General features: G+C 52.5%; 2 protein-coding genes and 1 pseudogene across 4 annotated transcripts in view; 1 reads left to right on the forward strand and 2 right to left on the reverse strand.

The window, feature by feature from the left end:
- Positions 1 to 946: 946 nt before the first annotated feature.
- MRPL41 (mitochondrial ribosomal protein L41) lies at positions 947 to 1585 on the reverse strand. The gene has a single exon (XM_055400654.2). It carries the CDS (start codon positions 1479 to 1481, stop codon positions 1074 to 1076), a length of 408 nt encoding a protein of 135 aa, XP_055256629.1. The 5' UTR covers positions 1482 to 1585; the 3' UTR covers positions 947 to 1073.
- A 740-nt stretch (positions 1586 to 2325) lies between these two features.
- Positions 2326 to 23108, forward strand: part of PNPLA7 (patatin like domain 7, lysophospholipase) — an 80024-nt gene continuing 59241 nt past the window's right edge. For all 3 annotated transcript variants that reach the window (XR_016038510.1, XM_055400628.2, XM_088840966.1), the window contains exons 1-9: positions 2326 to 2748; positions 3568 to 3599; positions 5064 to 5135; positions 5292 to 5376; positions 5723 to 5802; positions 7086 to 7177; positions 7527 to 7667; positions 8964 to 9123; positions 11171 to 11251. Coding sequence is in view for 2 of the 3 variants with exons in the window: in XM_055400628.2 (XP_055256603.2) it covers positions 3570 to 3599; positions 5064 to 5135; positions 5292 to 5376; positions 5723 to 5802; positions 7086 to 7177; positions 7527 to 7667; positions 8964 to 9123; positions 11171 to 11251 (741 nt within the window). In the remaining variant the exon portion in view is untranslated. The remainder of the gene's footprint in view (positions 2749 to 3567; positions 3600 to 5063; positions 5136 to 5291; positions 5377 to 5722; positions 5803 to 7085; positions 7178 to 7526; positions 7668 to 8963; positions 9124 to 11170; positions 11252 to 23108) is intronic.
- LOC148776060 (NADH dehydrogenase [ubiquinone] flavoprotein 2, mitochondrial pseudogene) lies at positions 9297 to 10161 on the reverse strand (annotated as a pseudogene).

The raw sequence follows: 23108 nt of genomic DNA on the forward strand, positions 1-23108 counted from the left end.
AAACTGGTCAGTTTCCTGTGTTTTGATTTTTAGTTCTTCATACTTATATAAGCAACTATTTACATTAACTAAAAATTTTAAAGCTACTTTATAATACCAAAGTAGTTTGTTTTTGTGTTATCAGAAGTAGTTTTATATGAACATTAAAAAAGATCATGGCATCAGAAGTGCTTGTATAGCCTCCTGTGCAAATAACCAAAAAGAAGGGTGTACTGCTTTAGCAAACCGTGAACTTGAAATATGTTAAGTCCTATATGGTGGAATAGTCACACTTCCTCACTGTGGCTTCAGTTAAACTGGACACAGCTTAACTCCAGGAAGTACTGGCCTTGCAACTGCTCTGACTCCCATAGGTGAATTCCTTCTCTCTCTGTGGCATCTGTCACCTCCTCAGCACCCACTAGTAGGATAGGGAGGTGTTCTGAATCAGAAAACACAAGCTTCTATCCTTTATTTCCTGAGAGAGCTGTCAGCACAGGTCAGAATGCACTAACGTTGAACCCTCCCCCAGAGTTTATCTTAGGGAATGTCACTTAAGGATCAATTAAACAGAATTAGGATCTGAGGAACTAGGCACTGAAACAGAACATAAGAGCAAAGAGACTAGAGATGATCAGGAAATAGTTTGGCAGCAGCTTCCCGTGTGGCCTCATCTTCAGCTTTGCCCCAAGGCGGGGAGTTTCACCAAAATAAACTGCTTTGGGACCCATAAATGTGCTCATTGGTCGTTCCCTGGGGTGAACTACTCAATGCTGTCAGGTGGTTGGAGCTGCCTTGTGAAGTATCTCCCGCCTGCAAGCTAAGCCACATGTTCTTGCCTACTTCCCTCTCGGTAGGGGTTCTGGTTTGGCTGGCACCTGAGAACGTCGCCTAGGTCTCTACTCCTTAACCTAGAATACGTGGCGTGCTTCTTTTACACAGTGAGGAGATGCCCAAAACAGCACGGTACGGTAGCCAAGGTCTTTAATATAGCAGCGAAACGAGGGAACCGCCCCGCCACCCCGGAACTAGGCTGGGCGAGGAGGGTCCAAGTCCTCGGTCGCAGACACATGCGGCGCGGCCGCCGACCACTCCTAGCGCGGGAAGTTCTTGGGATACAGCTGGAAGAGCTTGCCTTCCTGCGTGGGTTCAAAGCCGTACCGTTCCAGGTGCTCGGGGTCGAAAGTCCCGGCCTTAAAGTCCCTCTCGATAGCCGGCGCCGCCGTCTCCAGAAAGAGCTGCTTGGCCGTCAGGGGAACGTCTGTGCCCTCCGGGGCGCGGTAGTTCACGTAGGGCTTGAGCTTGAAGCCGGCCAGCTCGGGCACCACCAGCTCCGGGACCATTTCCTTGACCAGCACGAACCTGCCGCCGCGACCTTGGAAGCCAACGCCCTTGGCACCGCGGCTCTTGTAGAAGGTGCGCGGGCCCCGCTTGCTGGTCCACTTGCTCATGCGGTCGGCGCCCCGCACCAGGGCGCGAGCCGCCCCGCTCAGGAGACCCATGGCGAGGCCTACGCACACCCACCACGCCGCCGCCGGCTCCTGGCGCCTCGGATTCGGGCCCGCCGCGCGGCGCCTTCGGCAGCTTCCGGCCCCACCCGCCCCCGCGTCGCAGGAAGAGCGGCTCCAATTGGCTGCGCCGTGTCGAATGTGCAGCCGGGGCCCTGCGAGAGGGCGGGACCGGCGGTAGCCCGGCCAATGCGCGGGGAGATCCCTCGTCCGGGCGGGACGCCAGGAGCGCGGACGTCGGGGGTGGGGCTTCGAGGCGGCGCCCGGACGACGGGACGTGGATATCGGGAGCGCGGACGTCGGGGGCGGGGCTTCGAGGCGGCTCCCGGACGACGGGACGTGTGTATCGGGAGCGCGGACGTCGGGGGCGGGGCTTCGAGGCGGCTCCCGGACGACGGGACGTGGATATCGGGAGCGCGGACGTCGGGGGCGGGGCTTCGAGGCGGCTCCCGGACGACGGGACGTGGATATCGGGAGTGCGTTCGTCGGGGGCGGGGCTTCGAGGCGGCTCCCGGACGACGGGACGTGGATATCGGGAGCGCGGACGTCGGGGGCGGGGCTTCGAGGCGGCGCCCGGACGACGGGACGTGGATATCGGGAGCGCGGACGTCGGGGGCGGGGCTTCGAGGCGGCTCCCGGACGACGGGACGTGGATATCGGGAGCGCGGACGTCGGGGGCGGGGCTTCGAGGCGGCTCCCGGACGACGGGACGTGGATATCGGGAGCGCGGCCGTCGGGGGCGGGGCTTCGGGGAGGCGGGACGGGGGCGCGCGGTGCTGCTGAGTCGCCGTCTAGCGCCGCGAAGTGGCCAGCTTAGGGGTTCGAGTCCGTGAGCAGAGGTAGCCATCATCTCCCCCAGCCCGCGCGGGGACGACACTGCCCCCCAGGGCCGCCGGCGCCCCCAACCCGTCTGCTTCCAACCCGACGTCCGTCATCTCGACCCCCGCTTAACTCAACGCTTCCCAACCTCGACGCCCGCCCCCCGACCCCGACGCTCCTCAACCCGACACCCCTAAACCAGGTGCCCCCTACACCAGACTCCCCCCCAGCCTGAGAGCCTTCAACCGGTCGGCCCCTTAACCCCTACCCTCCAAGCCTACGCCCTAACACTCAAGCCCCCTTAACCACGCCCTCCCTAACTTCCGTGCCTTCAGCCCCCCTGCCCCTGGCTCCCCCAGTTCTCCTGGACTTGACCACCTTCCCTCTGGCCCCACGCTGTGGACCAAGCGGAGCAGCTGAAGGCGCTTCCGTCGTGTGGCAGGTGCTGGGGGCTTGAGCTTTGTCCCCCTGGAGCCTGGTGGGCTTCGGGAGATGGGACTGGGCAGGGCTGGGCGGTAGAGCTGGGGTCAAGGCACTCCTGGTCTTTGAAAAGACTTGAGAAGAAAGTTTCCCACAGGGGACAGACCAGTGAGCAAATGCAGGTGGCTCTGCACCTGTCTTCTGCTCCCTGACGTGTCTGGGTGGGATTTTGGAAGAGACAAACCCTCCCTTGCTGTGGCCCTTCTAAGAGACCTGGGAGCCACAGGGTGAAGGCCCTGGACGTGGCTCCTCCTGGAAGAGAGGTCAGGTCCGCAGGGCTACTCCTCAAGTTAACCACAGCCCGGACCAGCATGCCCACCTCCGGGGCTCCACCACACTGGGTGGGAAATCCTGTGCCCAGCCCACTAGGGAGGGTCTGGCGCACAGCCTGTGGTGGCCACACACCCCAACCCCTACCCAGCCTCAGCCTCCTCGCCATGGTCCTGGAACTCCCGGCTGCACTAGGCCTTTGCCCAGCTGCCCACACTTGTCTTTGACTGACTGGGAGAAGAACCCAGGGCTTGGCTGCAGTTCTCAGTTCCTTGGGCAACCACACCAGGGCTGTTTACAGAGAGGCAAGTGGCTCCCTTTGCTTGTGAAAAGCGTCTTCTCCATGGAGAGCACAGTGTTTCATCAGAGTTTTCCTCTCAATAGACATGTAACTTAATGTGGACAGGAATTCAGGGTAGGGCTGGGAGGCACAGCTTTGCACGTGAGCCTGAGGTGGTACAACCTGTGCCCTCCTTGGAACCAGTCTTTCTTCTTTTGTTTCACTTTTTAGCCATGGAGCAAGAGGAGGACACTGGCCCAGAGGTACAGAACCTGAGGAGTCCAGTGAGGAGTCAGCCTGAAAATTCCCAGTGTGGCTGCTCCTGGACAAGGAGAAAGCTGCCCTGCAGCAGCTCCTTGAAGTCGGCTGCCTGTGGGAGTGGCGTGCGGGCCTCTCTTCCCCTGTCAGGACTGAACCCCTCCCTCCTGTTCCTCAAGGTCACACTTGTCAGTTCCTGCTTCCCTTTAGGAAGCCCACTTGCTTTGAGGTAGGGCCTTTTTCCTGTGGAACATCTGTAGCCACATTACAATGGCTTTTATTCCTAAACCGGAAAATTAGATGCATTAAAACAGCATTGAAAAGCTGAAAAGTTGGAGATGCCAACCACTGGAGACTGTATGAATAGGCCTGGGTCACTCTCATGACTGTTCCCCTGGCTCCTCCCTGGGGTGGCTGAGCTCAGCGGACACACTTCTGAGGAGGGTGCTTGTCTGCCACCCAGTGGAGGTGGTCTCTAGCCAAGCACACAGCCTGGGCCAGGAGGGCCTGGGCTCCTCACTCTGAGGCAGAAGCCCCCACTGCTTCCTCTGCTTTTTGAGCCAAGTTCAGAGGGTTGAGTCTTTGGATCACTTCCTTGTTCTGTCTTGATGTAACATTCTGCTTTTGAAACGCTTTTCTGAGTGCATTGATTTCCTCGGGTTTTCTGGCATCAGTACTCTGTGTGATCCTGGCTCTGAAGGATTAGGCAAGCTGCTTTAGTCCTTGGCACTTGTGTAAAAGCTTGACAGAATTCACACACACACGCACCGCCCTCCTCCCTCAATCCATCCTGTTCCTGACTGCTTGGAAGGATGTGAGTACCAGGAGGAGTGGAGCGTAGTTACTTATTTGACTGGTTTCTTGTCTTTGCAGGGAACCTGCCAGCATCCCCTGTATAGGCGGTCCTAGCCATCTGCCCACTCACCGTTCCACGCTCACTGTTTTCTCTTACCTTCCTGTCTTTCTCCCTGGGGTCTGGGCTTCTGAAGCTCCTTGTTAACTCCCTTGCTGGGAGCCCTTTGCTGCTATGTGCTGGATTTAATGTCCTCCAAATCCAGCTGGCTTGTTAGGGTTTCTCAGCACTGCTGTTGTGTGGGCTTCTGTCCGCCCTTGGGCCAGCAGCATGTGGTCCTGCTTGTGATGAGAGGGCACAGAAGAGGTGGCCAGCCAGATTTGCTCCTCTGGACTTGCATCCTGAGGAACAGGGAAGCTGAGATTGGAGGGCTCAGTTGCCCGGAGCATTTGTTGTCAGTGCAGTGCAGCTGCTGGCCCTGCCCAGCCATCCTGTGGGTGGCTAGCCCTTCTCCAGAGCAGATGGACTCGGGCCCTCTGCTACCTGATAGGCAGCTTCATTTTGGAGGTCTCCAGGGCTGCTGACTTTTTCCCTGACCCTCAGCTCTGTTCTTGCTCCCTGAGAAGCCGGGGCTGTGTCCATCCTGGCCCTTCCTGACTTCAGGCTTCTCCCCTAGGCGGGCATCTATCTGGCCACCCTATGGTCCTGGGGTCTGGAACTGATGGAGCAGCATTCCCAGTCCACCATGGTAACTACCTCACTGCTCCCAGGTGATGGGCGGGCCTCAGAATCAGTGGCCCCCGTCACCCGTGGCTGCCTGGGGCCCTTTGTGTCCAGCCTGTGTTTGGGGTTGGGGAGGTCTTGGTGCCTTGCTGATGGGTACTCTGTCTATGACCTTGCCCAGCTGCTGGGGATTGTAATTGGAGTCCTCCTGGCCCTGGCTCTCATAGGCACCACCATCTTTGTGTACAGAAGGGTTAGCCAATTCCGTGAGTATCTTGCTTGAGGCTGTTGCTCCAGTGGGGGAGGGAGGAGAGGGTGGTAGGTTCGGGTGATTTTCCCTGTGTTTTAAGCTCCTGCAAATAGCTCTCAAGGCATAGTGGCTTTTGTTGAAAACTGCTGGCCTGTCGACAGCACGTCGGATCCGTGGAATTTAACTGTGTCCTGAACTCTCTTGGCTCTCATTTCCAAGAAGAGATGAAGTCCCGCTTCCTCTGCTTGGGTGTGTCACGGCCCAGGAACAAGAGGCTGTGTGACGCAGGGTGGGCAGGACAAGCTCAGTGTGCACACACAGCTGCCCGCTGTGCTCAGGCAGCACCTTGGCACCCCTTGCAGGACAGGTGCAGCCCAGTCCTCAGTACAGGTTCCGGAAGAGAGACAAGGTGATGTTCTATGGCAGGAAGATCATGAGAAAGGTAACTCATGCTGCGGCCCCATGCTCCCTCAAGAGGGGCTGGCTTCAGCCTGTGCCTAGGGCCGCGCAGGGCCCCAGGGCTTGAGGAAGGTCTGGGGCGGGCACATCACCTAGAGAGGAAATGAGCCAGGAAGGAGGGAAGAAGCCCCTCCAAGGAGCATCCCCAAGTGCGTCAGGCAGAGGGTCCTGGCTCCTGTGCAGATTGGTGGGCCTCCCATGATTCGGGCCCTGCAAGGTGGAAACTCCCAGGCCTCACTTCCCAGTGTCACGACCCATCTTGGGGATGAGCAGCATTTGCTGGTGGTCCCCATGCCCTCCCCCACACTGAGGACCAAGGGCTCAGCAGACTCCCAGAGGCTTACTGTGCCACAAAGGCATGCTTGAACCATTTGCTGATGTGTAAAAATGTTTGTTTGTTTGTTACTTTTTTCTAGATACGCAGTTAGTTTGTGTTCTTTGTAGAAAAACTGTCAGAGGAGGAGTCACGTGGCTGTCCCTGGGTGGCTCCTTCTCCTCAGGGTCAAGTGCTGTGAGAGGGAGGTTGGTTTGGGCTGCCATGTCTGCTGGGGGCGGCCCTGGCCTGTGGTGTGCGGGCTGCTGCTGTCTCGTGTGGGGCCGCATGGAATGACCCACGAGCAGGTCTTGAGGCGCTCGTGTGTGGCTGGACCTGGGGCTGTCCACAGACGACCCCGCTGAGGACTCTGTGTTGGCAAGCTGGATTTGGCCTCAGAAGGACAGGAACGTGGTCCGGTGGGGCCAGAACCCCTTGGGGAAGGAGGCGTCATGGTGACTGCGCCGACAGCCACAGCCGGCACCATGCGGCAGACGCAGCTTGGGAGCTGCCCACGGGGGCTGGCTGACGCCTGGGTAGGAGCCAGGCCCTTTGTACTCCTCGGCAGCGCTGTTTGCGGCGGTCCAGTGGGCCTGGACTGTGAGGGGAACAAAGAGCTGTCCAGGCCGGGAGGGTGTGCAGGCGCTGGGGTGGTGTGTGCCAGCGTGACGGGTGTGAGGAGGAGGGCGCTGGCCTTCCAGGAGAGGGACGTAGGGCCGAGGACGTCGAAGCTCTCGGAGCACGGGCTGTCTGCGGACGTGGCCCCGTGTCCACTGTCAGCAGCGCCGAGGAGGTTCCCTGTGTCCTGGGAGGCGAGCAGGTGGGGCCGGGCCGGAATGCTGGTGTCAGACCCGCAGGGACCACGTCCTGAGGGCTGGGACCGACCCTGAAACTGGGAGCTGGATCCCACAGGTCTCAGAGTCCAGACTTAGCCGCCCCCTTTCATTCTTCAGGTGACCACGCTTCCCCACACACTTGTGGGGAACACAGCTGCCCCCCGGCAGCGGGTGAGGAAGAGGACCAAGGTGCTGTCTTTGGCCAAGAGGTACTGGGAATGCCCTTCAAACCAGTCAGGTCCCAGCTGCCCTCCCCAGTGGGCTGTCCGTGGCTTCCCTGCTATGGGCCTCACAGCCTGAATGCTCTCTGCTTTATTTTTTAATTTTTGAAGTATTTAATTGACTAATTGATTTGGCTGCCTCGGATCTTAGTTGTGGCACTCAGGCTTTGTTGCTCTGTGGCATGTGGGATCTTAGTTCCCCAGCCAGGGATCAAACCCGCGTCCCCTGCATTGCACAGTGGATTCTTAACCACTGGACCACTAGGGGAGTTCCTTACTGTCTGCTTTTGAACCCCTTTGGGCCTCTGCTCCAGGTGTGTGCCTCTTTGCTTTGTAGGATCCTGCGGTTCAAGAAGGAATACCCTACCTTGCAGCCAAAGGAGCCCCCGCCCTCCCTGCTGGAGGCTGACCTCACAGAGTTTGATGTGAAGAATTCTCACCTGCCGTCAGAAGTTCTGTACATGCTGAAAAACGTTCGGTAAGAGAGAGGCAGACCTGGAGGCTTTCTGTGTCCTCGCCTGGCCTCCGAGGTGTCCGTGCCCTGTGGCCACAGATGGTTGTGTCGGCAAAAAAATCAGTAAACAGTCTGTAACAGGAATAGAAAAGAGTCTTATTTGAGCCAAACTGAGGACTGTAACCCGGAAGACAGCCTCTCAGACAGCTCTGAGGAACTCTTCCAGAGAAGCGTGGTTTTCAGCCCAGTTTTATATCTTGTCCGAATGAAGACTGTTAAACTAGTCAGGGATACGTGCCTTCAGGGTATCGAAAGAAATCAAAGCCAGATCAGCACTTCCACGGCGAGTCAGCATGGCACTGACACCTGGGAAGGGAGTCTTACCACGGAAGGAGCAGAGGATTGATATCCCAGGATGGGAGGCACTTAGTCCTTATGTTTGACTTGGGCGTTCTTTACTTCTGGTGAGTGTTCAGATTAGTTGCTCAGTCGTGTCCCCATGGACTACAGCACACCTGTCCATCACCTACTCCCGGAGCTTGCTCAAACTCAGGTCCATTGAGTCCGTGATGCCATCCAACCATCTCATCCTCTGCCGTCCCCTTCTCCTCCTGCCCTCAGTCTTTCCCAGCATCAGGGTCTTTTCCAATGAGTCAGTTCTCCGCAAAGCGGAGGTGGCCAAAGCGTTGGAGTTTCAGCTTCAGCATCAGTATGCATGCCCTTTAATAATTAAAGCAGATGTACAGTGTGTGTGTGATCAGCCACAAACAGGATTTTCTGTCTGGTGAGCATAAAGTGGGTGCTCACACACGGAGGAGCCAGAATGACCTCTCTGGACCCCAGCATGTGATCATTTCTTTTATTGCTTGGCAAAACTTCTCTCCTCTGGCTGTCACTGCCCTCCTGGTGGTGAGCAGAGCCTCCTTGCTGGTTCTTTCCCATGTGTGTCTGCTTATCAGAGTTTCTGCCTTCAGGACGATGCAGAGTGAGTGTGGGAAGTGAGCGGCTGGATGGAAGATTGAAAGTCTGGCTCCCCATCTCTCCCTGGAAGCCCCAACTCCTCTTTCCAGCACTTCACTATCTGCCCTTGGTTACAGAACTGGCTCAAACGCACAGTCCCGGCCTGAGAGTTCTCTGAGCTCCTGGGACAGCAGCTAATGGGGATCCCTAAACCTCAGGCTCCTGTCCTGCTGGCGACCAGCCGCTAGTGCTGCAGGCTCTGTGGCCCTTGGAAGCTCTCCCTGTGGTCTGGCCAGCGGGGACAGTGGCTTCTGCCCCCCGCTCCTTCCTGAAGGCGTCCCGCGTGTTCTGTTTTTGTAGGGTCCTGGGTCACTTTGAGAAGCCACTGTTCCTGGAGCTTTGCAAACACATGGTGTTCGTGCAGCTTCTGGAAGGGGAGTACGTCTTCCGGCCGGGGGAGCTGGACAACAGCATCTATGTGGTGCAGGACGGGCGGCTGGAGGTCCGCGTCCAGGACTCGGTGAGAGCCCTCGGGTGGGGCAGGGGCGCTGTTGTGTTGGCACTCAGTGGTCTGCCCTCTTGAACATTTCTCAAGTTTTCCATTGAAAAGTTAGTGCAGAATTTATTTTATTTTATGTAGATAGGAGATTCATATTTTATTTCTCCAGCAACACATATATAGTTGAATATAAGTTAAAAGCTAGCTTGCACACCAAAACCAGGTCCTTGAGGTGGTTCAGTTGAAGACGTAAGGCCTTCAGCTGGCTCACGTGAGAAGTGTACACTCCTAGGCCCACCTTTTGGGATTTTGCCAGTCCTGAGTTCATCAAAAATTTCTTCCATATTCTGAGGTGTCAGATCCGGCAGTAGTTGTCATTGAATTGAACTGTTGGTTCATTTATACAGGTCCCTAAAAGCTCCAGCTAGGAGTGAAAAGTTTGTCAGATGAAGTCGTCCCCCTACCTTTCTGCTGAGCATTCCTGAGTGATTGCCAGGAGTCGGCAGAGTTTTGAAGTGTGCAAGGTGGAGTTGTGCAGCCATGAATATGATTCTTTCCAGTTGGCTTTCGATTATATATTGTATGAGAAGTTGCTGCTTCAGATGCTCTCCCTGGAGGTACTTGTGAAACCTCTGCACCTGTTTGTAGTGGAGCTGGGCAGCCATCCCTTCTGTCTTCAGGCTGGAAGCCGAGCTGCTGCTCTTTGCCCTTCTGGGTAGTTTTCTATAGTTGCCTCTGTCCTTTTCTAGTTTTCCGGTGCAAACTCCAATAGAGCATCTGGGTTAGTCTCAGGAGTGTCTCTGGGCAGACTGAAGGCCCCTCCAGCTCCATTCTGCACAGCTGTCTTGGGCAAATTCTTTCATGCCTTCTCCACTGGGTGGTGAGGCTGGCTTTGCGGACCAGAGCACTGTGGAGAGAAATGCGGAGGGCCAAGCTGAGGGCCTTCGGAGTGCAAAATCTCAGTTTGAGTTCTTTGGAGGGAAAGACACATTGGACCACAGCTGCCCTTGATGCGGCATGCCAGCCTCCGTGACACAGGGGCTGTGTGGTGGCTCCCATCTCTCCCACTGCCTTAGGACCCCTCAGTGGGTGGGTACTGATCTGTAATGATGAGCCACACGCGTGTCTTATTTTCAGGTTTCAGGCTATAAATAATTATAACTGTAAGAAAATAATCTTAACTGTAAGAAAATAATCAAGGTATTAATTCAGCTGGAAGCTAACTCCTTGCTGCCTGCCTCTGTTGAATTATGTGCTTAAATCACAGTTACCGGGCGATGGGGGATCTCTAGACCAAGCCTCCTGGGTACTTGGTTTATTTGCCTGGCGCTAAGTGACCCAGGCTTCCCACTGTAGACACTCAGTGAACTCTGGACTGTGTGCAGTTGCCCCCATTCCCAGACACGTGAACTTCCCACCTGCTGGGCCCTGGGTGGACCTGGCCCAGGACAGCTCCTGTATGTCCTTCCAGCGTTTAGATCACAGTGTTGTCGGGGTACAGGTCTCATGTGTAGCTTTGTCTGTGAGTGACCTGGTGGGATAATCAGAAAGGATGTGCTTTCATCCAGTCTCCCTCCGGGGGGGGGCTGCATGTCATCTGCCTGGCAGGCCTTCCCAAGAGGGCCAGAGCCTTTGGCCCAGATGGAAGGGCTCCTGGACTGTGACCTGTGCCAGGTTTAAACAAGTTCAAAGGTATTTTTCTGGGTCACCCTGAGATGAAGTTCCTACCCTAAATCACCAGCATTACATGGTTTCCTTTCTCCTTTAATCTGGTGGGAAAAAGTATGTCAAAATGCTATCATTTATACTGAGAGTAACTGCGTTTGGCTCCCACAGTCTTTTGGTTAGGCCCGCCAGCTCTCTCAGGCAGACCCTCCCGGGGTTGACAAGATGCCGTCCGAAGGCTCAGCTGGGCCTCCTGTCCTCTTGGTCACCCTCACCCTTCTGTTCCCGTTCCGTACGTCGACAGGGTGCAGGCTCTGCCCCGCACGACCAGTGGTGGGTGGTGGTTTGTCTGGCCAGCCTGGCCTCCCACTGCGGGTGACTCTTCTCTGCTTCCCAAGCGCAGGATGGCACTGAGGTGACGGTCAAAGAGGTTCCGGCTGGAGACAGCGTCCACAGTCTCCTCAGCATTCTGGATGTCATCACTGTGAGTGTCTCCCCTCCCCTGGGTCTGCCCGGACTCAACTCGACAGCAGGTCCCTCAGCGCCCAGGCCAGCTCTCCAGTGACGGGAGGGTCACCCTAGAGGGTGGGGGATGTGCCAGGAGTGGCCTGAGCGGCTCTGACTGAGTGTCTGAGGGGAGCCCGGAGCTGGCTTATGCGTTTGGTGTCTCTTAAATGGTCATTCTCTGCACTGAGTAGCATGTGCCTGGGCTCCAAGCATCACATGCGTAAAGCGCCACAGGATGGAGGCCATCTCTCCTGTCTTCAGGCCCCAAGGCCCCTTCCCACTGGAGGCCCTTTCTGGGCCTTCTGTGCTAATGTGTGTCCTTCAGTCATTTCTTCAGCTCTTGTGCTGTTCATCAATGCAGTGAAAGGTCTTGTGTGGACACTGTTTCCTGTGTTTGAAGGCCAGTCTGTAGGGCAAATCCTTAGGAGACTCCAGTGAGTCTCCCACCTGCCTCCCACCACAGAGACTGAACCGCCAGGCCTGTGAGGGCACCTCACCCGCTAATGAGCCGTCTCATAGCGGATGTTTGCTGGTCGTCTCGCTGTAGCTCACTGTTTGCTGAACCCAGGGTAGCAAGGTGCGGCGGGGAGGCTGAAAGAAGCTGTGAGGAGAAACTGCAGCCTTCTTCATTCTCTCTTGACGGCGTCGGTGTTGCAGCAGACATGCTGCTCTCCTCTCGTGGTGGCCCATGGACACAGCTGTGCTGCACCGTGAGGCACCATGGCACGGACGTCACGTAGCCTTCGTGCAGTCTCAAGGGCTTTTCAGGTGGAGCGTCTGCACGTCTGCAGGACAGAAGTGGCCCGTGGCCCAGTGGGTGCATCATGCCGCACACGCGCAGTGCTGTCAGTGGTCTCAGCTGTCACGCAGCCATGTTCCGGAGCGTGCGGCAAGAGCCAGAGGCCCTGGGCTGAGTGGCCTGGCCACCGTGGTCCTGGCTGACTGGCCCTTTCCGTATACTAGTCCAGTTGGTTAAAAAATAGCACCTTATTTTAGTTTATGACTTATACTTTTTATCGTGGAATATTTCAAACATGTTCAAAAATAGAATAGTAAAATTAATTTATTTCTATCGTTGGCTGCAAAAGGCTCAGCTTAGTGTGCCTCATTTCCTCCAAGTTAACTGGAATTTAGTATTTAATTTTTTCTTCTGATCAAAACCTGCTTACAGTAAAACGAATCTTCAGTGTGTGTAGCTGTTCTGATACATGCATGCACCTGTGTCACTGAAAAGGTGCCTTTGATTTTAGTCTTATCCTTGGAAGTTACATCTTTTGCTTTTCTTTTTAGCTGTGTACTCAGGCAACTTGTACTTCAGTTTCTCCAGACACTACACAGAGGGGTCTCTGGGGCAGTTCAGCAGAACCGTGGCAGGGGTGCCTCTGTGCGGGCCCAGGAGTCTAGGAGCTTGTGTGATGCTGACCGTGGCTGGACCCCTGGTGGGTGTTCGCCAAGCCAGCCCTAAGTTGTTGTGCATGACAAGGGGTGACAGGCTCCAAATGGAGACTTCAGGGTTGTCTGTGCTCAGCCCACCCCTGTCAGACCAGTACACATGCTTTGAGCTGTTTGCGGGCCGGGGGTGGAGATGTGCCTAGAACTCCGGGTCTCTGTCTGCCCCCAGGACCTGGCCTGCCTTTAGCACATGCTTGGCCAGGGCTGAGAAGGACACCACCCGCTCTGAGCAAACCTGCCTGCTTCCCTCCCAGGGGCAGCCCCTGCCTGGAACCTTGTGCTGGGAGAGGGCACCCAGGTGTGCCCGCGGGGCCGTGGGAGGGTGGTTCTGTGGGGTCTGGCCTGAGTGTCTCAGTCTGCAAGGTGTGCTGTAGGCCTGGGAGGTCTAGACAGGCTGTCCGTCGTATGGGGGGGCTCCTAGGCAAGAGTGAGGGGCGGTGGAGGCTCAGGTCTCACCTCTTGGTCTGCTACTGATGCCGATCCTATTGTGACTTCTGGGCTGAGCACCGCCTGTGGCAGCTCCTTGGGCTGCGTGCTGAGAGCAGGGCCAAGTACCTGCTGTCTTCCAGCCGCTGCAGTCCCCTTGGCCCGGGTCCCCTCAGGCTTGTGTCCTGTCCGTACAGTGCTCCCGGGCAGGACTCTTCCTTCCTCGAGTGTGGGGGCAGAGAGCGGGGAGGGGGCGGTGTTTGGAAAAAACAAGTCTGTACTGGGTTAAATGGTCATTTGGAAGGACGTCATTTTTGCCTCACCAAATGTGTATTTGCGATTTAAAATACTTTTTATTTGTTCTTATCAAAATCACCTGCTGCTGCTGCTGCTGCTAAGTCACTGCGGTCGTGTCCGACTCTGTGAGCCCGCAGAGGGAAGCCGATGTTGCTGACGCTCTGTGCGGTGCGGTTGTCTGTCCCGCCAGCCTCCCCCAGGAAAGGCCGCTTCTAGCTGTCTCAATCTCCTGTGTGCAACTGCGGCCCTTGCTGTGTCAGGATTCTTCTGTCTCAGTTTTGTTTTGACTTACCGCTGCAGAAAATGCCCTGCTTGCCTCACCATGCTGCTCCTCTCATCCCACCTTCTGGGCGTTGTTGGCAGCTGAGCCTGTGGAGCCTAGAGGTGACTTTCTTTTTCGTTTGCCCTGGAGTTGCCTCATTTTTGGTTGCTTAGTTTTCTGTGCGTGGCATGCACTGCTGCCCTTGTCTAGTATTCGGTGAGTCGGAAGTGACTTCTGGGTCCCCAGGTTCTGTCCCCCCGTGAACTTCTGGGCCACACGGTCCAGCCCCCGTCCCGGGGGTGCTTTCTTCCTTCCTGGGCAGAGCTCCCACCTCCTCTCTTGATCTGCCTGTTCAGGTGAAGCAGATCCTCTGTTGCTTCCTGAGAAGTGTGCAGAGAGATTGGGTTTTGAAACCTTACAGATCTAGAATTGTCTTTATTCTGCATTCCCTTTATCTTTCTATTGTACTTTTAAGGAGATTTTGTTAACTTTAGTTTCCAGATCTTCCATTGAAATTTTAATTTCTATCAACATTTTTTTCCGTGGAAGTCTAGTTGACTTACAGTGTTGTTTTAATTTCACACATACAGCAAACTGATTCAGCTATACGTGTGTATATATATATTTCAGATTCTTTTCCATAATGGTTTATTACAGGTTATTGAATGTACTTCCCTGTGCTATAGAGTAGGTCCTTGTTTGTTTCCTATTTAAATATGTTGTTGTTCAGTTGCTGAGTCATATCCGACTCTTTGTGACCCCATGGACTGCAGCACACCAGGATCCTCTGTCCTCCGCTGTCTCCCGGAGTCTGCTCAAGTTCATGTCCATTGAGTCAGTGGTGCCATCCAACCATCTCATCCTCTGCCGCCCCCTTCTCCTCTTGCCCTCAGTCTTTCCCAGCATCAGGGTCTTTTCCAGTGAGTCAGCTCTTTGCATCAGGTGGCCAAAGTATTGGAGCTTCAGCTTCAGCATCAGTCCTTCCAGTGAATATTAAGGGTTGATTTTCTTTAGGAGTGACTGGTTGGATCTCCTTGCAGTCCAAGGGACTCTCAAGAGTCTTCTCCAACACCACAGTTCAAAAGCATCAATTTTTTGGTGCTCAGCCTTCTTTATGGTTCAACTCTCACATCCGTGCATGACTGCTGGAAAACCATAGCTTTGACTATACGGACCTTTGTTGGCAAAGTGATATCTCTCTGGTTTTTTTTCACGGAGCAAGTGTCTTTTAATTTCATGGCTGTAGTCACTGTCCACAGTGATTTTGGAGCCCAAGGAAATAAAATCTACCACTGCTTCCACTTTTCCGCCCATCTATTTACCATGAAGTGATGGGACCAAAAGCCATGATCTTAATTTTTTGAGTGTTGAGTTTTAAGCCAGCTTTTTGACTCTCCTCTTTCATGCTCATCAAGAGGCTCATTAGTATCTCTTCACTTTCTGTCATTAAGAGTGCTATCATCTACATATCTGAGGCTACTGATATTTCTCCCAGAAATCCTGAGTCCTACTTTTGGTTCTTGCAGTCCAGCATTTCAAATGATGTACTCTACATATAAGTTAAATAAGTAGGGTGACAGTATATAGACTTGAGATACTCCTGTCCCGATTTGGAACCAGTGCATCGTTCCATGTTCGGTTCTAACTATTGCTTTTTGACCTGCATGCAGATTTCTCAGGAGGCAGGTATGGTGGTCTGGTATTACCATCTCTCTAAGAATTTTCCACAGTTTGTTGTGATCCACACAGTCGAAGGCTTTAGCATAGTCAGTGAAGCAGAAGTAGATGTTTTTCTGGAACTTTCTTGCTTTCTCCATTATCCACTGAATGTTGGCAATTTAATCTCTGGTTCCTCTGCCTTTGAAACCCAGCTTGAACATCTAGAAGTTCTCAGTTCACATACTGCTGAAGCCTGGCTTGAAGAATTTTGAGCATAATTTTGTTAGCATGTGAAATGAGCGCAATTGCAAGGTACTTTGAACATTTTTTGACATTGCCTTTCTTTGGGATTCAAATGAAAACTGACCTTTTCCAGTCCTGTGGTCACTGTTGAGTTTTCCAAACTTGCTGGCATATTGAGTGCAGCACTTTCACAGCATCATCGTTTAGAACTTGAAATAGCTCAGCTGGAATTCCATCACCTCCACCAGCTTTGCTCATAGTAGTGCTGCCGAAGGCCCACTTGACCGCACACTCTATGATGTCCAGCTCTAGGTGAGTGACCACACCACTGTTGATCTGGGTTATTAAGACTTTTTCTTATATAGTTCTTCTGTGTGTTCTTGCCACCTTTTCTTAATCTTTTCTGCTTCTTTTAGGTCTTTACTGTTTCTGTCCTTTATTGTACCCATCTTTGCATGAAATGTTCTCTTGGTGTGTCTAATTTTCTTGAAGAGATCTCTAGTCTTTCCCATTCTATTGTTTTCCTCTATTTCTTTGCATTGATCACTGAGGAAGGCTTTCTGATCTCTCCTTGCTATTCTTTGGAACTCTGCATTCAGATGGGTGTATCTCTCCTTTTCTCCTTTGCCTTTCGCTTCTTTTCTTTTCTTAGCCATTTGTATACTCTCCTCAGACAACCACTTTGCCTTCTTGCATTTTTTTTTATTTGCAATGGTTCTGGTCACTGCCTCCTGTTCAGTTCAGTTCAGTTCAGTCACTCAGTCGTGTCTGACTCTTTGCGACCCCATGGACTGCAGCACGCCAGGCCTCCCTGTCCATCACCGTCTCCCGGAGCTTGCTCAAACTCAAGTCCATTGAGTCGGTGATGCCGTCCAACCATCTCACCCTCTGTCGTCCCCTTCTCCTCCTGCCCTTAATCTTTCCCAGCATCAGGGTCTTTTCAAATGAGTCAGCTCTTTGCATCAAAGTATTGGAGTTTCAGCTTGAACACCCGTCCTTCCAGTGAACACCCAGGACTGATCTCCTTTAGGATGGACAATGTCACGAACCTCCCCATAGTCCTTCAGGCACTCTGTCTACCAGATCTAACCCTTGAATCTATTCGTCACCTCCACTGTACAGTCATAAGGGATTTGGTTTAGATCATACCTGAATGCTAGTGATTTTCCCTACTTTTTTCAATGTAAGCCTGAATTTTGCAATAAGGATTCATGATCTGAGCTACAGTCAGCTCCCGGTCTTGTTTTTACTGACTGACTGTATACAGCTTCTCCATCTTCAGCTGCAGAGGATGTAATCAGTCTGATTTCAGTATTGACCATCTGGTGATATCCATGTGTAGAGTCATCTCTCAGGTTGTTGGGAAAGGATTTGTTATGACCAGTGTGTTCTCCTGATCAAACTTGTTAACCTTTGCCCTGCTTCATTTTGTACTCCAAGGCCAAACTTGCCTGTTATTCCAGATATCTCTTGACTTCCTACTTTTGCATTCCAATCCTCTGTGACGAAAAGGAAATCTCTTTTTTTTGGTGTTAATTCTAGAAGGTCTTGTAGGCCTTTGTAGAACTGGTCAGTTGCAGCTTCTTTGGCATCAGTGGTTAGGGTATAGACTTGGATTACTGTGGTGTTGAGTGGTTTGCTTTGAAAACAAACAATCATTCTGTGGTATTTCACATACAGCAGTATGTATGTGTTAATCCCAAACTCCTCATCCCTCTCCCTTCTCCCTGGGGTAATGGTAAGTTTGTTTTCCATGCCTGTGAGTCTGTTTCTGTTTGTAAGTAAGTCCATTTGTATCATGTTTTAGATTTCACGGATAAGTGATGCCATGTGATATTTGTCTTCCCCCTCTGACTTCCTTCACTCAGAATGGTAATCTCTGGGTTCACCTGTGTTGCTGCTAATGGCGTCATTCTGGTTTTCTCATGACTGAGGAATATTCTGTTTGTGTGTGTGTGCGCACTGTGCACCACACCTTCTTTAACCGTTCATCTGTTGGTGGACATTTAGGTTTCCCGTGTCTTGGCCTTTGTGAACAGTGCTGCTGTGAACATTGGGGTGTGTGTGTCTTTGCTAACCAGAGTTACCTCCGGAAATTTGGCCAAGAGTGGGATTGCTGGATCATATGGCAGCTCTATTTTTAGTTTTTAAGGAACCTCCATATGGTTCTCCATAGTGGCTGCACATTTACATTCCCACCAACAGTGTAGGAGGCTTCCCTTTTCTCCTGTCATCATGTTTCTTATTTCGAGAGCTCTTTTTCCTATTTTTTTATGGATGAAGTAAGACGAGATTTTCTTTGCTCCCTATGTCACCTCTGATTAATCTGAGTTTCTAGTCTCTGCTTATTGGCTTCCACCTCTCCGATCTGGGCCTGTCATGTTACCGACAGTCCAGTTGTGTGCAAGGGAAACCCACGTCTGGCCTGGCCGCACAGCCCGTGCCTGTGAGCTGTGTAGACGTGGGTGCTCGTTTGTCTTGTGCCTGGGGTTTTGCACCTTTTACACACTTTCCTCCAATCCCACCTACCCCATTGTTTTAATTTTCACAAATTTGTTTTGAAATATTTCAGATATACAGAAAAGCACAGCGTAGGAAGCAAACGTGCCAGCTGTTAGCCAGGTGAGACAGTGATGACCCTGTAACTCGGGCTCGCTGGAAGCTCTTAGTACCCTTCCGCTTCTCTCCACCCTTTCCTGGGAGGCAGCCGCTTTTCTGGCTTTTCTCTGATATTCTGCGAAGCGCGGTGTAACCGCTGTGGCTCACTCCTCCGTGGTGTCGTGCTCTGCAGGGCTCCGCAGCTCCCTGGTGTGTGGGGGTTCCCGGCGTAAATCCCTCCGTGGAGACGTGTTGTTCCAGTTCCGTTGTCTGCTCACTACCCTTTGATCTACTCATTGTTCACTGCCAAGTTGTGATTGTTTTCTGTGGTGGCCAGGGCCACAGAAAACATTCGTAGACATGTGCAGGTGTGTGCCAGGCCCGTGCACACCCCTGCAGCTGTCTCACCTGTGCTTTTAAAGTTTCTTGGTGAGGTTGAGGGCATTGTTTTCCTAAGTAAGCCAGTCTGCTTGAGCTGTTTTTAGTGTCAGCTGTTGAGTTGTCATTTTCTCTTCCCACCCTGCCTCTTAACAAAGAGACATACTCACAGACATAGACACACACACACGTCCTCCCCGATGCCGGAACTGATGCGAGTTGCTATCTGTTAGGGCTTGTGGGGTGGGGTTGTGGGGACGTCCCTCCCGTTTCTCCCGGGGTCTCTTGGCTGCTTGGCTCCCTGGTGAGTGCGAGGCATGCTGCCAACACAGGTCTTGTGGAGCTGGCCTGGGAACGCAGCGAGGTCATGTCTGAGAGAGACCCTCACCCCTGTCAGCCCACGAGGAGGGCGCCCGCTCCCCGCAGAGCAGCCAGTGGCGCCTGCGCGTCAAGGGGCCGAGCCTGACCTGGCTTGGCCTCTGCCTCTGCCTCCCGGGGCCTCTGGCGCTGGCCCCCAGGTCCTGTGCTGGACGCCTGGCAGGTGGCTGCTCGGTGTTGTTGGGGCTCCTACATCTTGTGGTGTGGTCGTGGATCTTTTTGGGTCAGCCTCCTCTCTCTTTTTCTTATTGTTTTGAACTCTTTTTTTGGTTTTTGTAGGTGTTTAAAAATTCAGGTGCAGTTAGTTGGTTTACAGTGTTGTATTAGCTTTAGCTGTGCAGCACGGTGACTCAGTCATGCTTCTGTGTCTGTGTCACTGTCCCCTTTTAGACGCCCTTTCCTTCAGCCTTCTGAGCACTGTCCCTGTGCCACAGAGCAGGACATTGTTTTGTCTGTTTTATACACAGGGGTGTGTCCATGTTCATCCCAAACCCTGCTTTATCCCTCCCTCTGTTTCCTCTTTTAGAATCGCAAGTTTGTTTTCTGTGAGTGTGTTTCTGTTTTTTAAACAAGTTCATTTGTATCATTCAGAAAAAAATTATATATTCACATGACAGATTCCATGATATTTGTCTTCGACTCACTTTACTTAGTGACCCTGGCGAATCCATGTTGCTGCAGGTGGCATTGCTTCGTTCCTTTGTTGTGGTTGAGCTGCATTCCCCGTGGGCTTCCCAGGTGGCTCAGTGATAAAGAATCAGCCTGCCAAGCAGGAGACACAGGTTCGCTTCCTGGTCTGGGAAAGTCCTCTGGACAAGGATATGGCAACTCACTCTGGTATTCTTGCCTGGGAAATCCCATGGACAGAGGAACCTGGCAGACTACACTCCATGGGTCTCAAAGAGTTGGACACGCCCTAGTGACTAAACAGCAACCGTGCCCCATCCTGTACACGCACCGCACGTCGTCTTTATCCGTTCGTTTGTTGGTGGACACTTAGGTTGCTTCTGTGGCCTGGCTGTTGTGAATAGTAGTGCTGTGAACGTTGGGGTGCATGTATCTTTTTGAGCTTTGGCTTCTCTGCGTTCATACAGGGACAGCCTTCTCTGTATAAAGGATCTGAAGCAGGCAGAAAGGACTTAAAGGCTGAAGTGATACAACTAAGCCCACAACACACCGAGGACCCCTTGAGCCAGAGCCCAGTGTTCCCAACCAACAGGGCTGTTTGGAGGAAGGGGCATTTTCCATGTTCACTCATGGACAGTCAGGTCAGGAGACTGGACCTCCACTAGGTTTTACCTGTGTGAGTGCTTTTTTGCAGGGCCTTGCATACACGTAAAGCAGGGCTGTCTAACAGCAGCAGCGGTGAGCCTCGCCACACAGGGGAGCCGCTCTCTGGCAGTTTATTAGGCGTCTTCATTCTGGCTTTCAAAGAAGAGAGACACTGAGATTTTATTTTTAATAAGAATGAAATAGAATTCCAGTTCTGCTGTGGCAGAGTGATGCTACCATAGCCTCTCTCTCCTGCTGATTACAACAGAAGCTCTGGGTAGAAAAAGCAGTTCCCCAGGAACCTGAAAATGAAAGTGGGTAGATCGCAGGTGGGAACTGAAAACAGGAAAAGCAGCCCAAGGACGGTCAGTTCCCTGGGTCTCCTCTTTTCTCTCAGTGCTCTGCCTCAGGGCAGCCCGCTCATGTGCTCTCTCAGTCTGGGAGAGAGAGTGCAAGGGTCTTGAGAGTCTCAGGGCAGACAGAGAGCAGCATGGCACAGGCCAGCACGGCCATGAGAACCAGGCTAAGATGCAGCCTCAGCCCTGGTCTCAGACTGAGGGGCATTGGTGCCAGCAGAGCCGAGCACTTGAGGCGTCACCCGAAAGTCAGAGATGCTGGCACCCAGCCCCACACGGCAGTGGGATGGGGCGGGGAGTGAGACAGAGCTTGTGGTTTGAACCCAGCCAGCTTGATAACTTGCTAAAACATTCAACATTCCCCAGAAAATTGGAGCCTAACCCTATACATCAGTAATAGTGTTGAATGCATCAATTGAATGGTGGTCAGTTTAGATAGAAATACTAATATCCAGCTACATGCTGGCTTCATAAAACTACTATAGCTCGAAAGACTTAGGTAGGTTGAAAAGAAAAGAATATGATAGACTCTGTCATGAAAACTCAAAACCGAAAGACTGCATTAACGTTGGACAAAGTAGGCTTCAGACCGCAGACTGTGTGTGGGGTGAGGAACCCCACTCGTCAGGAGCAGCCCCACAGGTGTATCCTCCCAAGAGTGGGATTGCAGAGGCGGAGCAGAGACTTACAGATGTGAAGGGGGCAATGGGTCTCTAGCTGTGGCTGACGACCCCACTCTTTCAGCCATCAGTAGGGCCGGCAGACAAAGTCTACGGAGGTGCAGAAACTAACCAGCACCATCAGCCTCCTTGCGCAGTTAACTCAGCGGGCATTTACTGAACACTCATGCCAACAGTAGCAAGTACATTCCCTTCATGTGGACATGGGGCACTCACAGTGCATACTGTTAACATATTCTGGGTCATAAAGCAAATGGTAGTAAATGTCAGCAAACTTGGAAAACAGCAGTGGCCAAAGGACTGGAGTCATTCCAGTCGCAAAGACAGGCGACGCCGGAGAACGCTCAGCCTTCTCTGCAGCTGTGCTTGTTCCACACGCCAGGAGGGTCACGCTCAAAGTCCTCTGAGCCAGGCTTCAGCAGTGCATGAACTGAGCACTTCCAGGTGTACAAGCTTTACTTAGAAAAGACAGAGGAACTAGAGATTAAATTGCCAAAAAGGGAATTCCAGAAAAGCATCTACTTCTGCTTCATTGACCATGCTAAAGCTTTGACTATGTGGATCACAAAAAACTGTGGAAAAATTCTTAGGTATGAATACCAGACTACCTTACCTGCCTTCTGAGAAACCTGTGTGCAGGTCCAAAAGCAACAGTTAGAACCTGACATGGAACAACAGACTGGTTCCAAATTGGGAAAGGAGTATATCACGGCTATATGTTGTCACCCTGCTTATTTAGCTTATATGCAGAGTACATCATGTGAAATGCTGGGCTGGATGAATCACAAGCTGGAATCAAGATTGCTGGGAGAAATACTACCAGTCTCAGATACACAGATGACACCATTCAAATAGCAGAAAGTGAGGAGGAACTAAAGAGCCTCTTGATGAAAGTGAAACAGGAGAGTGAAAAAGCTGGCTTAAAACTCAACATTCAGAAAACTAAGATCATGGCATCTGGTCCCATCACTTCATGGCAAATAGAAGGGGAAAAGTGGAAGCAGTGACACATTTTCTTCTTTTGGGCTCCAAAATCACTGTGGACGGTGACTGCAGCCATGAAATTAAAAGACACTTGCTCCTTGGAAGGAAAGCTATGACAAACCTAGACAGCGTATTAAAAAGCAGAGACATCACTTTGCTAACAAAGGACCGTATAATGAAAACTATGGTTTTTCCAGTGGTGATGTACCAATCTGGGCTTCCCTGATAGCTGGTAAAGAATCTGTCTGCAATGTAGGAGACCCCGGTTCAATTCCTGGGTCAGAAAGATTCCCTGGAGAAGGGAACAGCTATCCACTCCAGTATTCTGACGTGGAGAATTCCATGGACTACATAGTCCCTGGGGCCACAAAGAGTTGGACACGACTGAGCAACTTTCACTTTCATGTACCGATATGGGAATTGGTCCACAAAGAATGCTGAGTGCCAAAGAACCAATGCATCTGAACTGTGGTACTGGAGAAGACTTTTGAGAGCAAGTGTCTTGGATAGCAAGGAGTTCAAACTAGTCAATCCCAAAGGGAATCAACCTTGAGTATTCATTGGAAGGACTGTTGCTGAACCTGAAGCTTCGATACTTTGGCCACCTGATGCAAAGAGCTGACTCACTGGAAAAGACCCTGATGCTGAGAAAGATTGGGGGCAGGAGGAGAAGGGGACGACAGAGGATGAGATGGTTGGATGGCATCAACGGACTTGACTGACTGAATGGACTTGAGTTTGAGCAAACTGCAGGAGATAGTGAAGGACAGGGAAGCCAGGCAGGCTGCAGTCCATGGGGTTGCAGAGTATTGGAACTTCAGCATCAGTCCTTCCAATGAATATTCAGGG

The sequence above is a fragment of the Moschus berezovskii genome, chromosome 11 (assembly GCF_049115385.1).
Source record: "Moschus berezovskii isolate FMDL1 chromosome 11, NW_MosBer_1.0, whole genome shotgun sequence".
In the NCBI taxonomy this organism is placed as follows: domain Eukaryota; kingdom Metazoa; phylum Chordata; class Mammalia; order Artiodactyla; family Moschidae; genus Moschus; species Moschus berezovskii.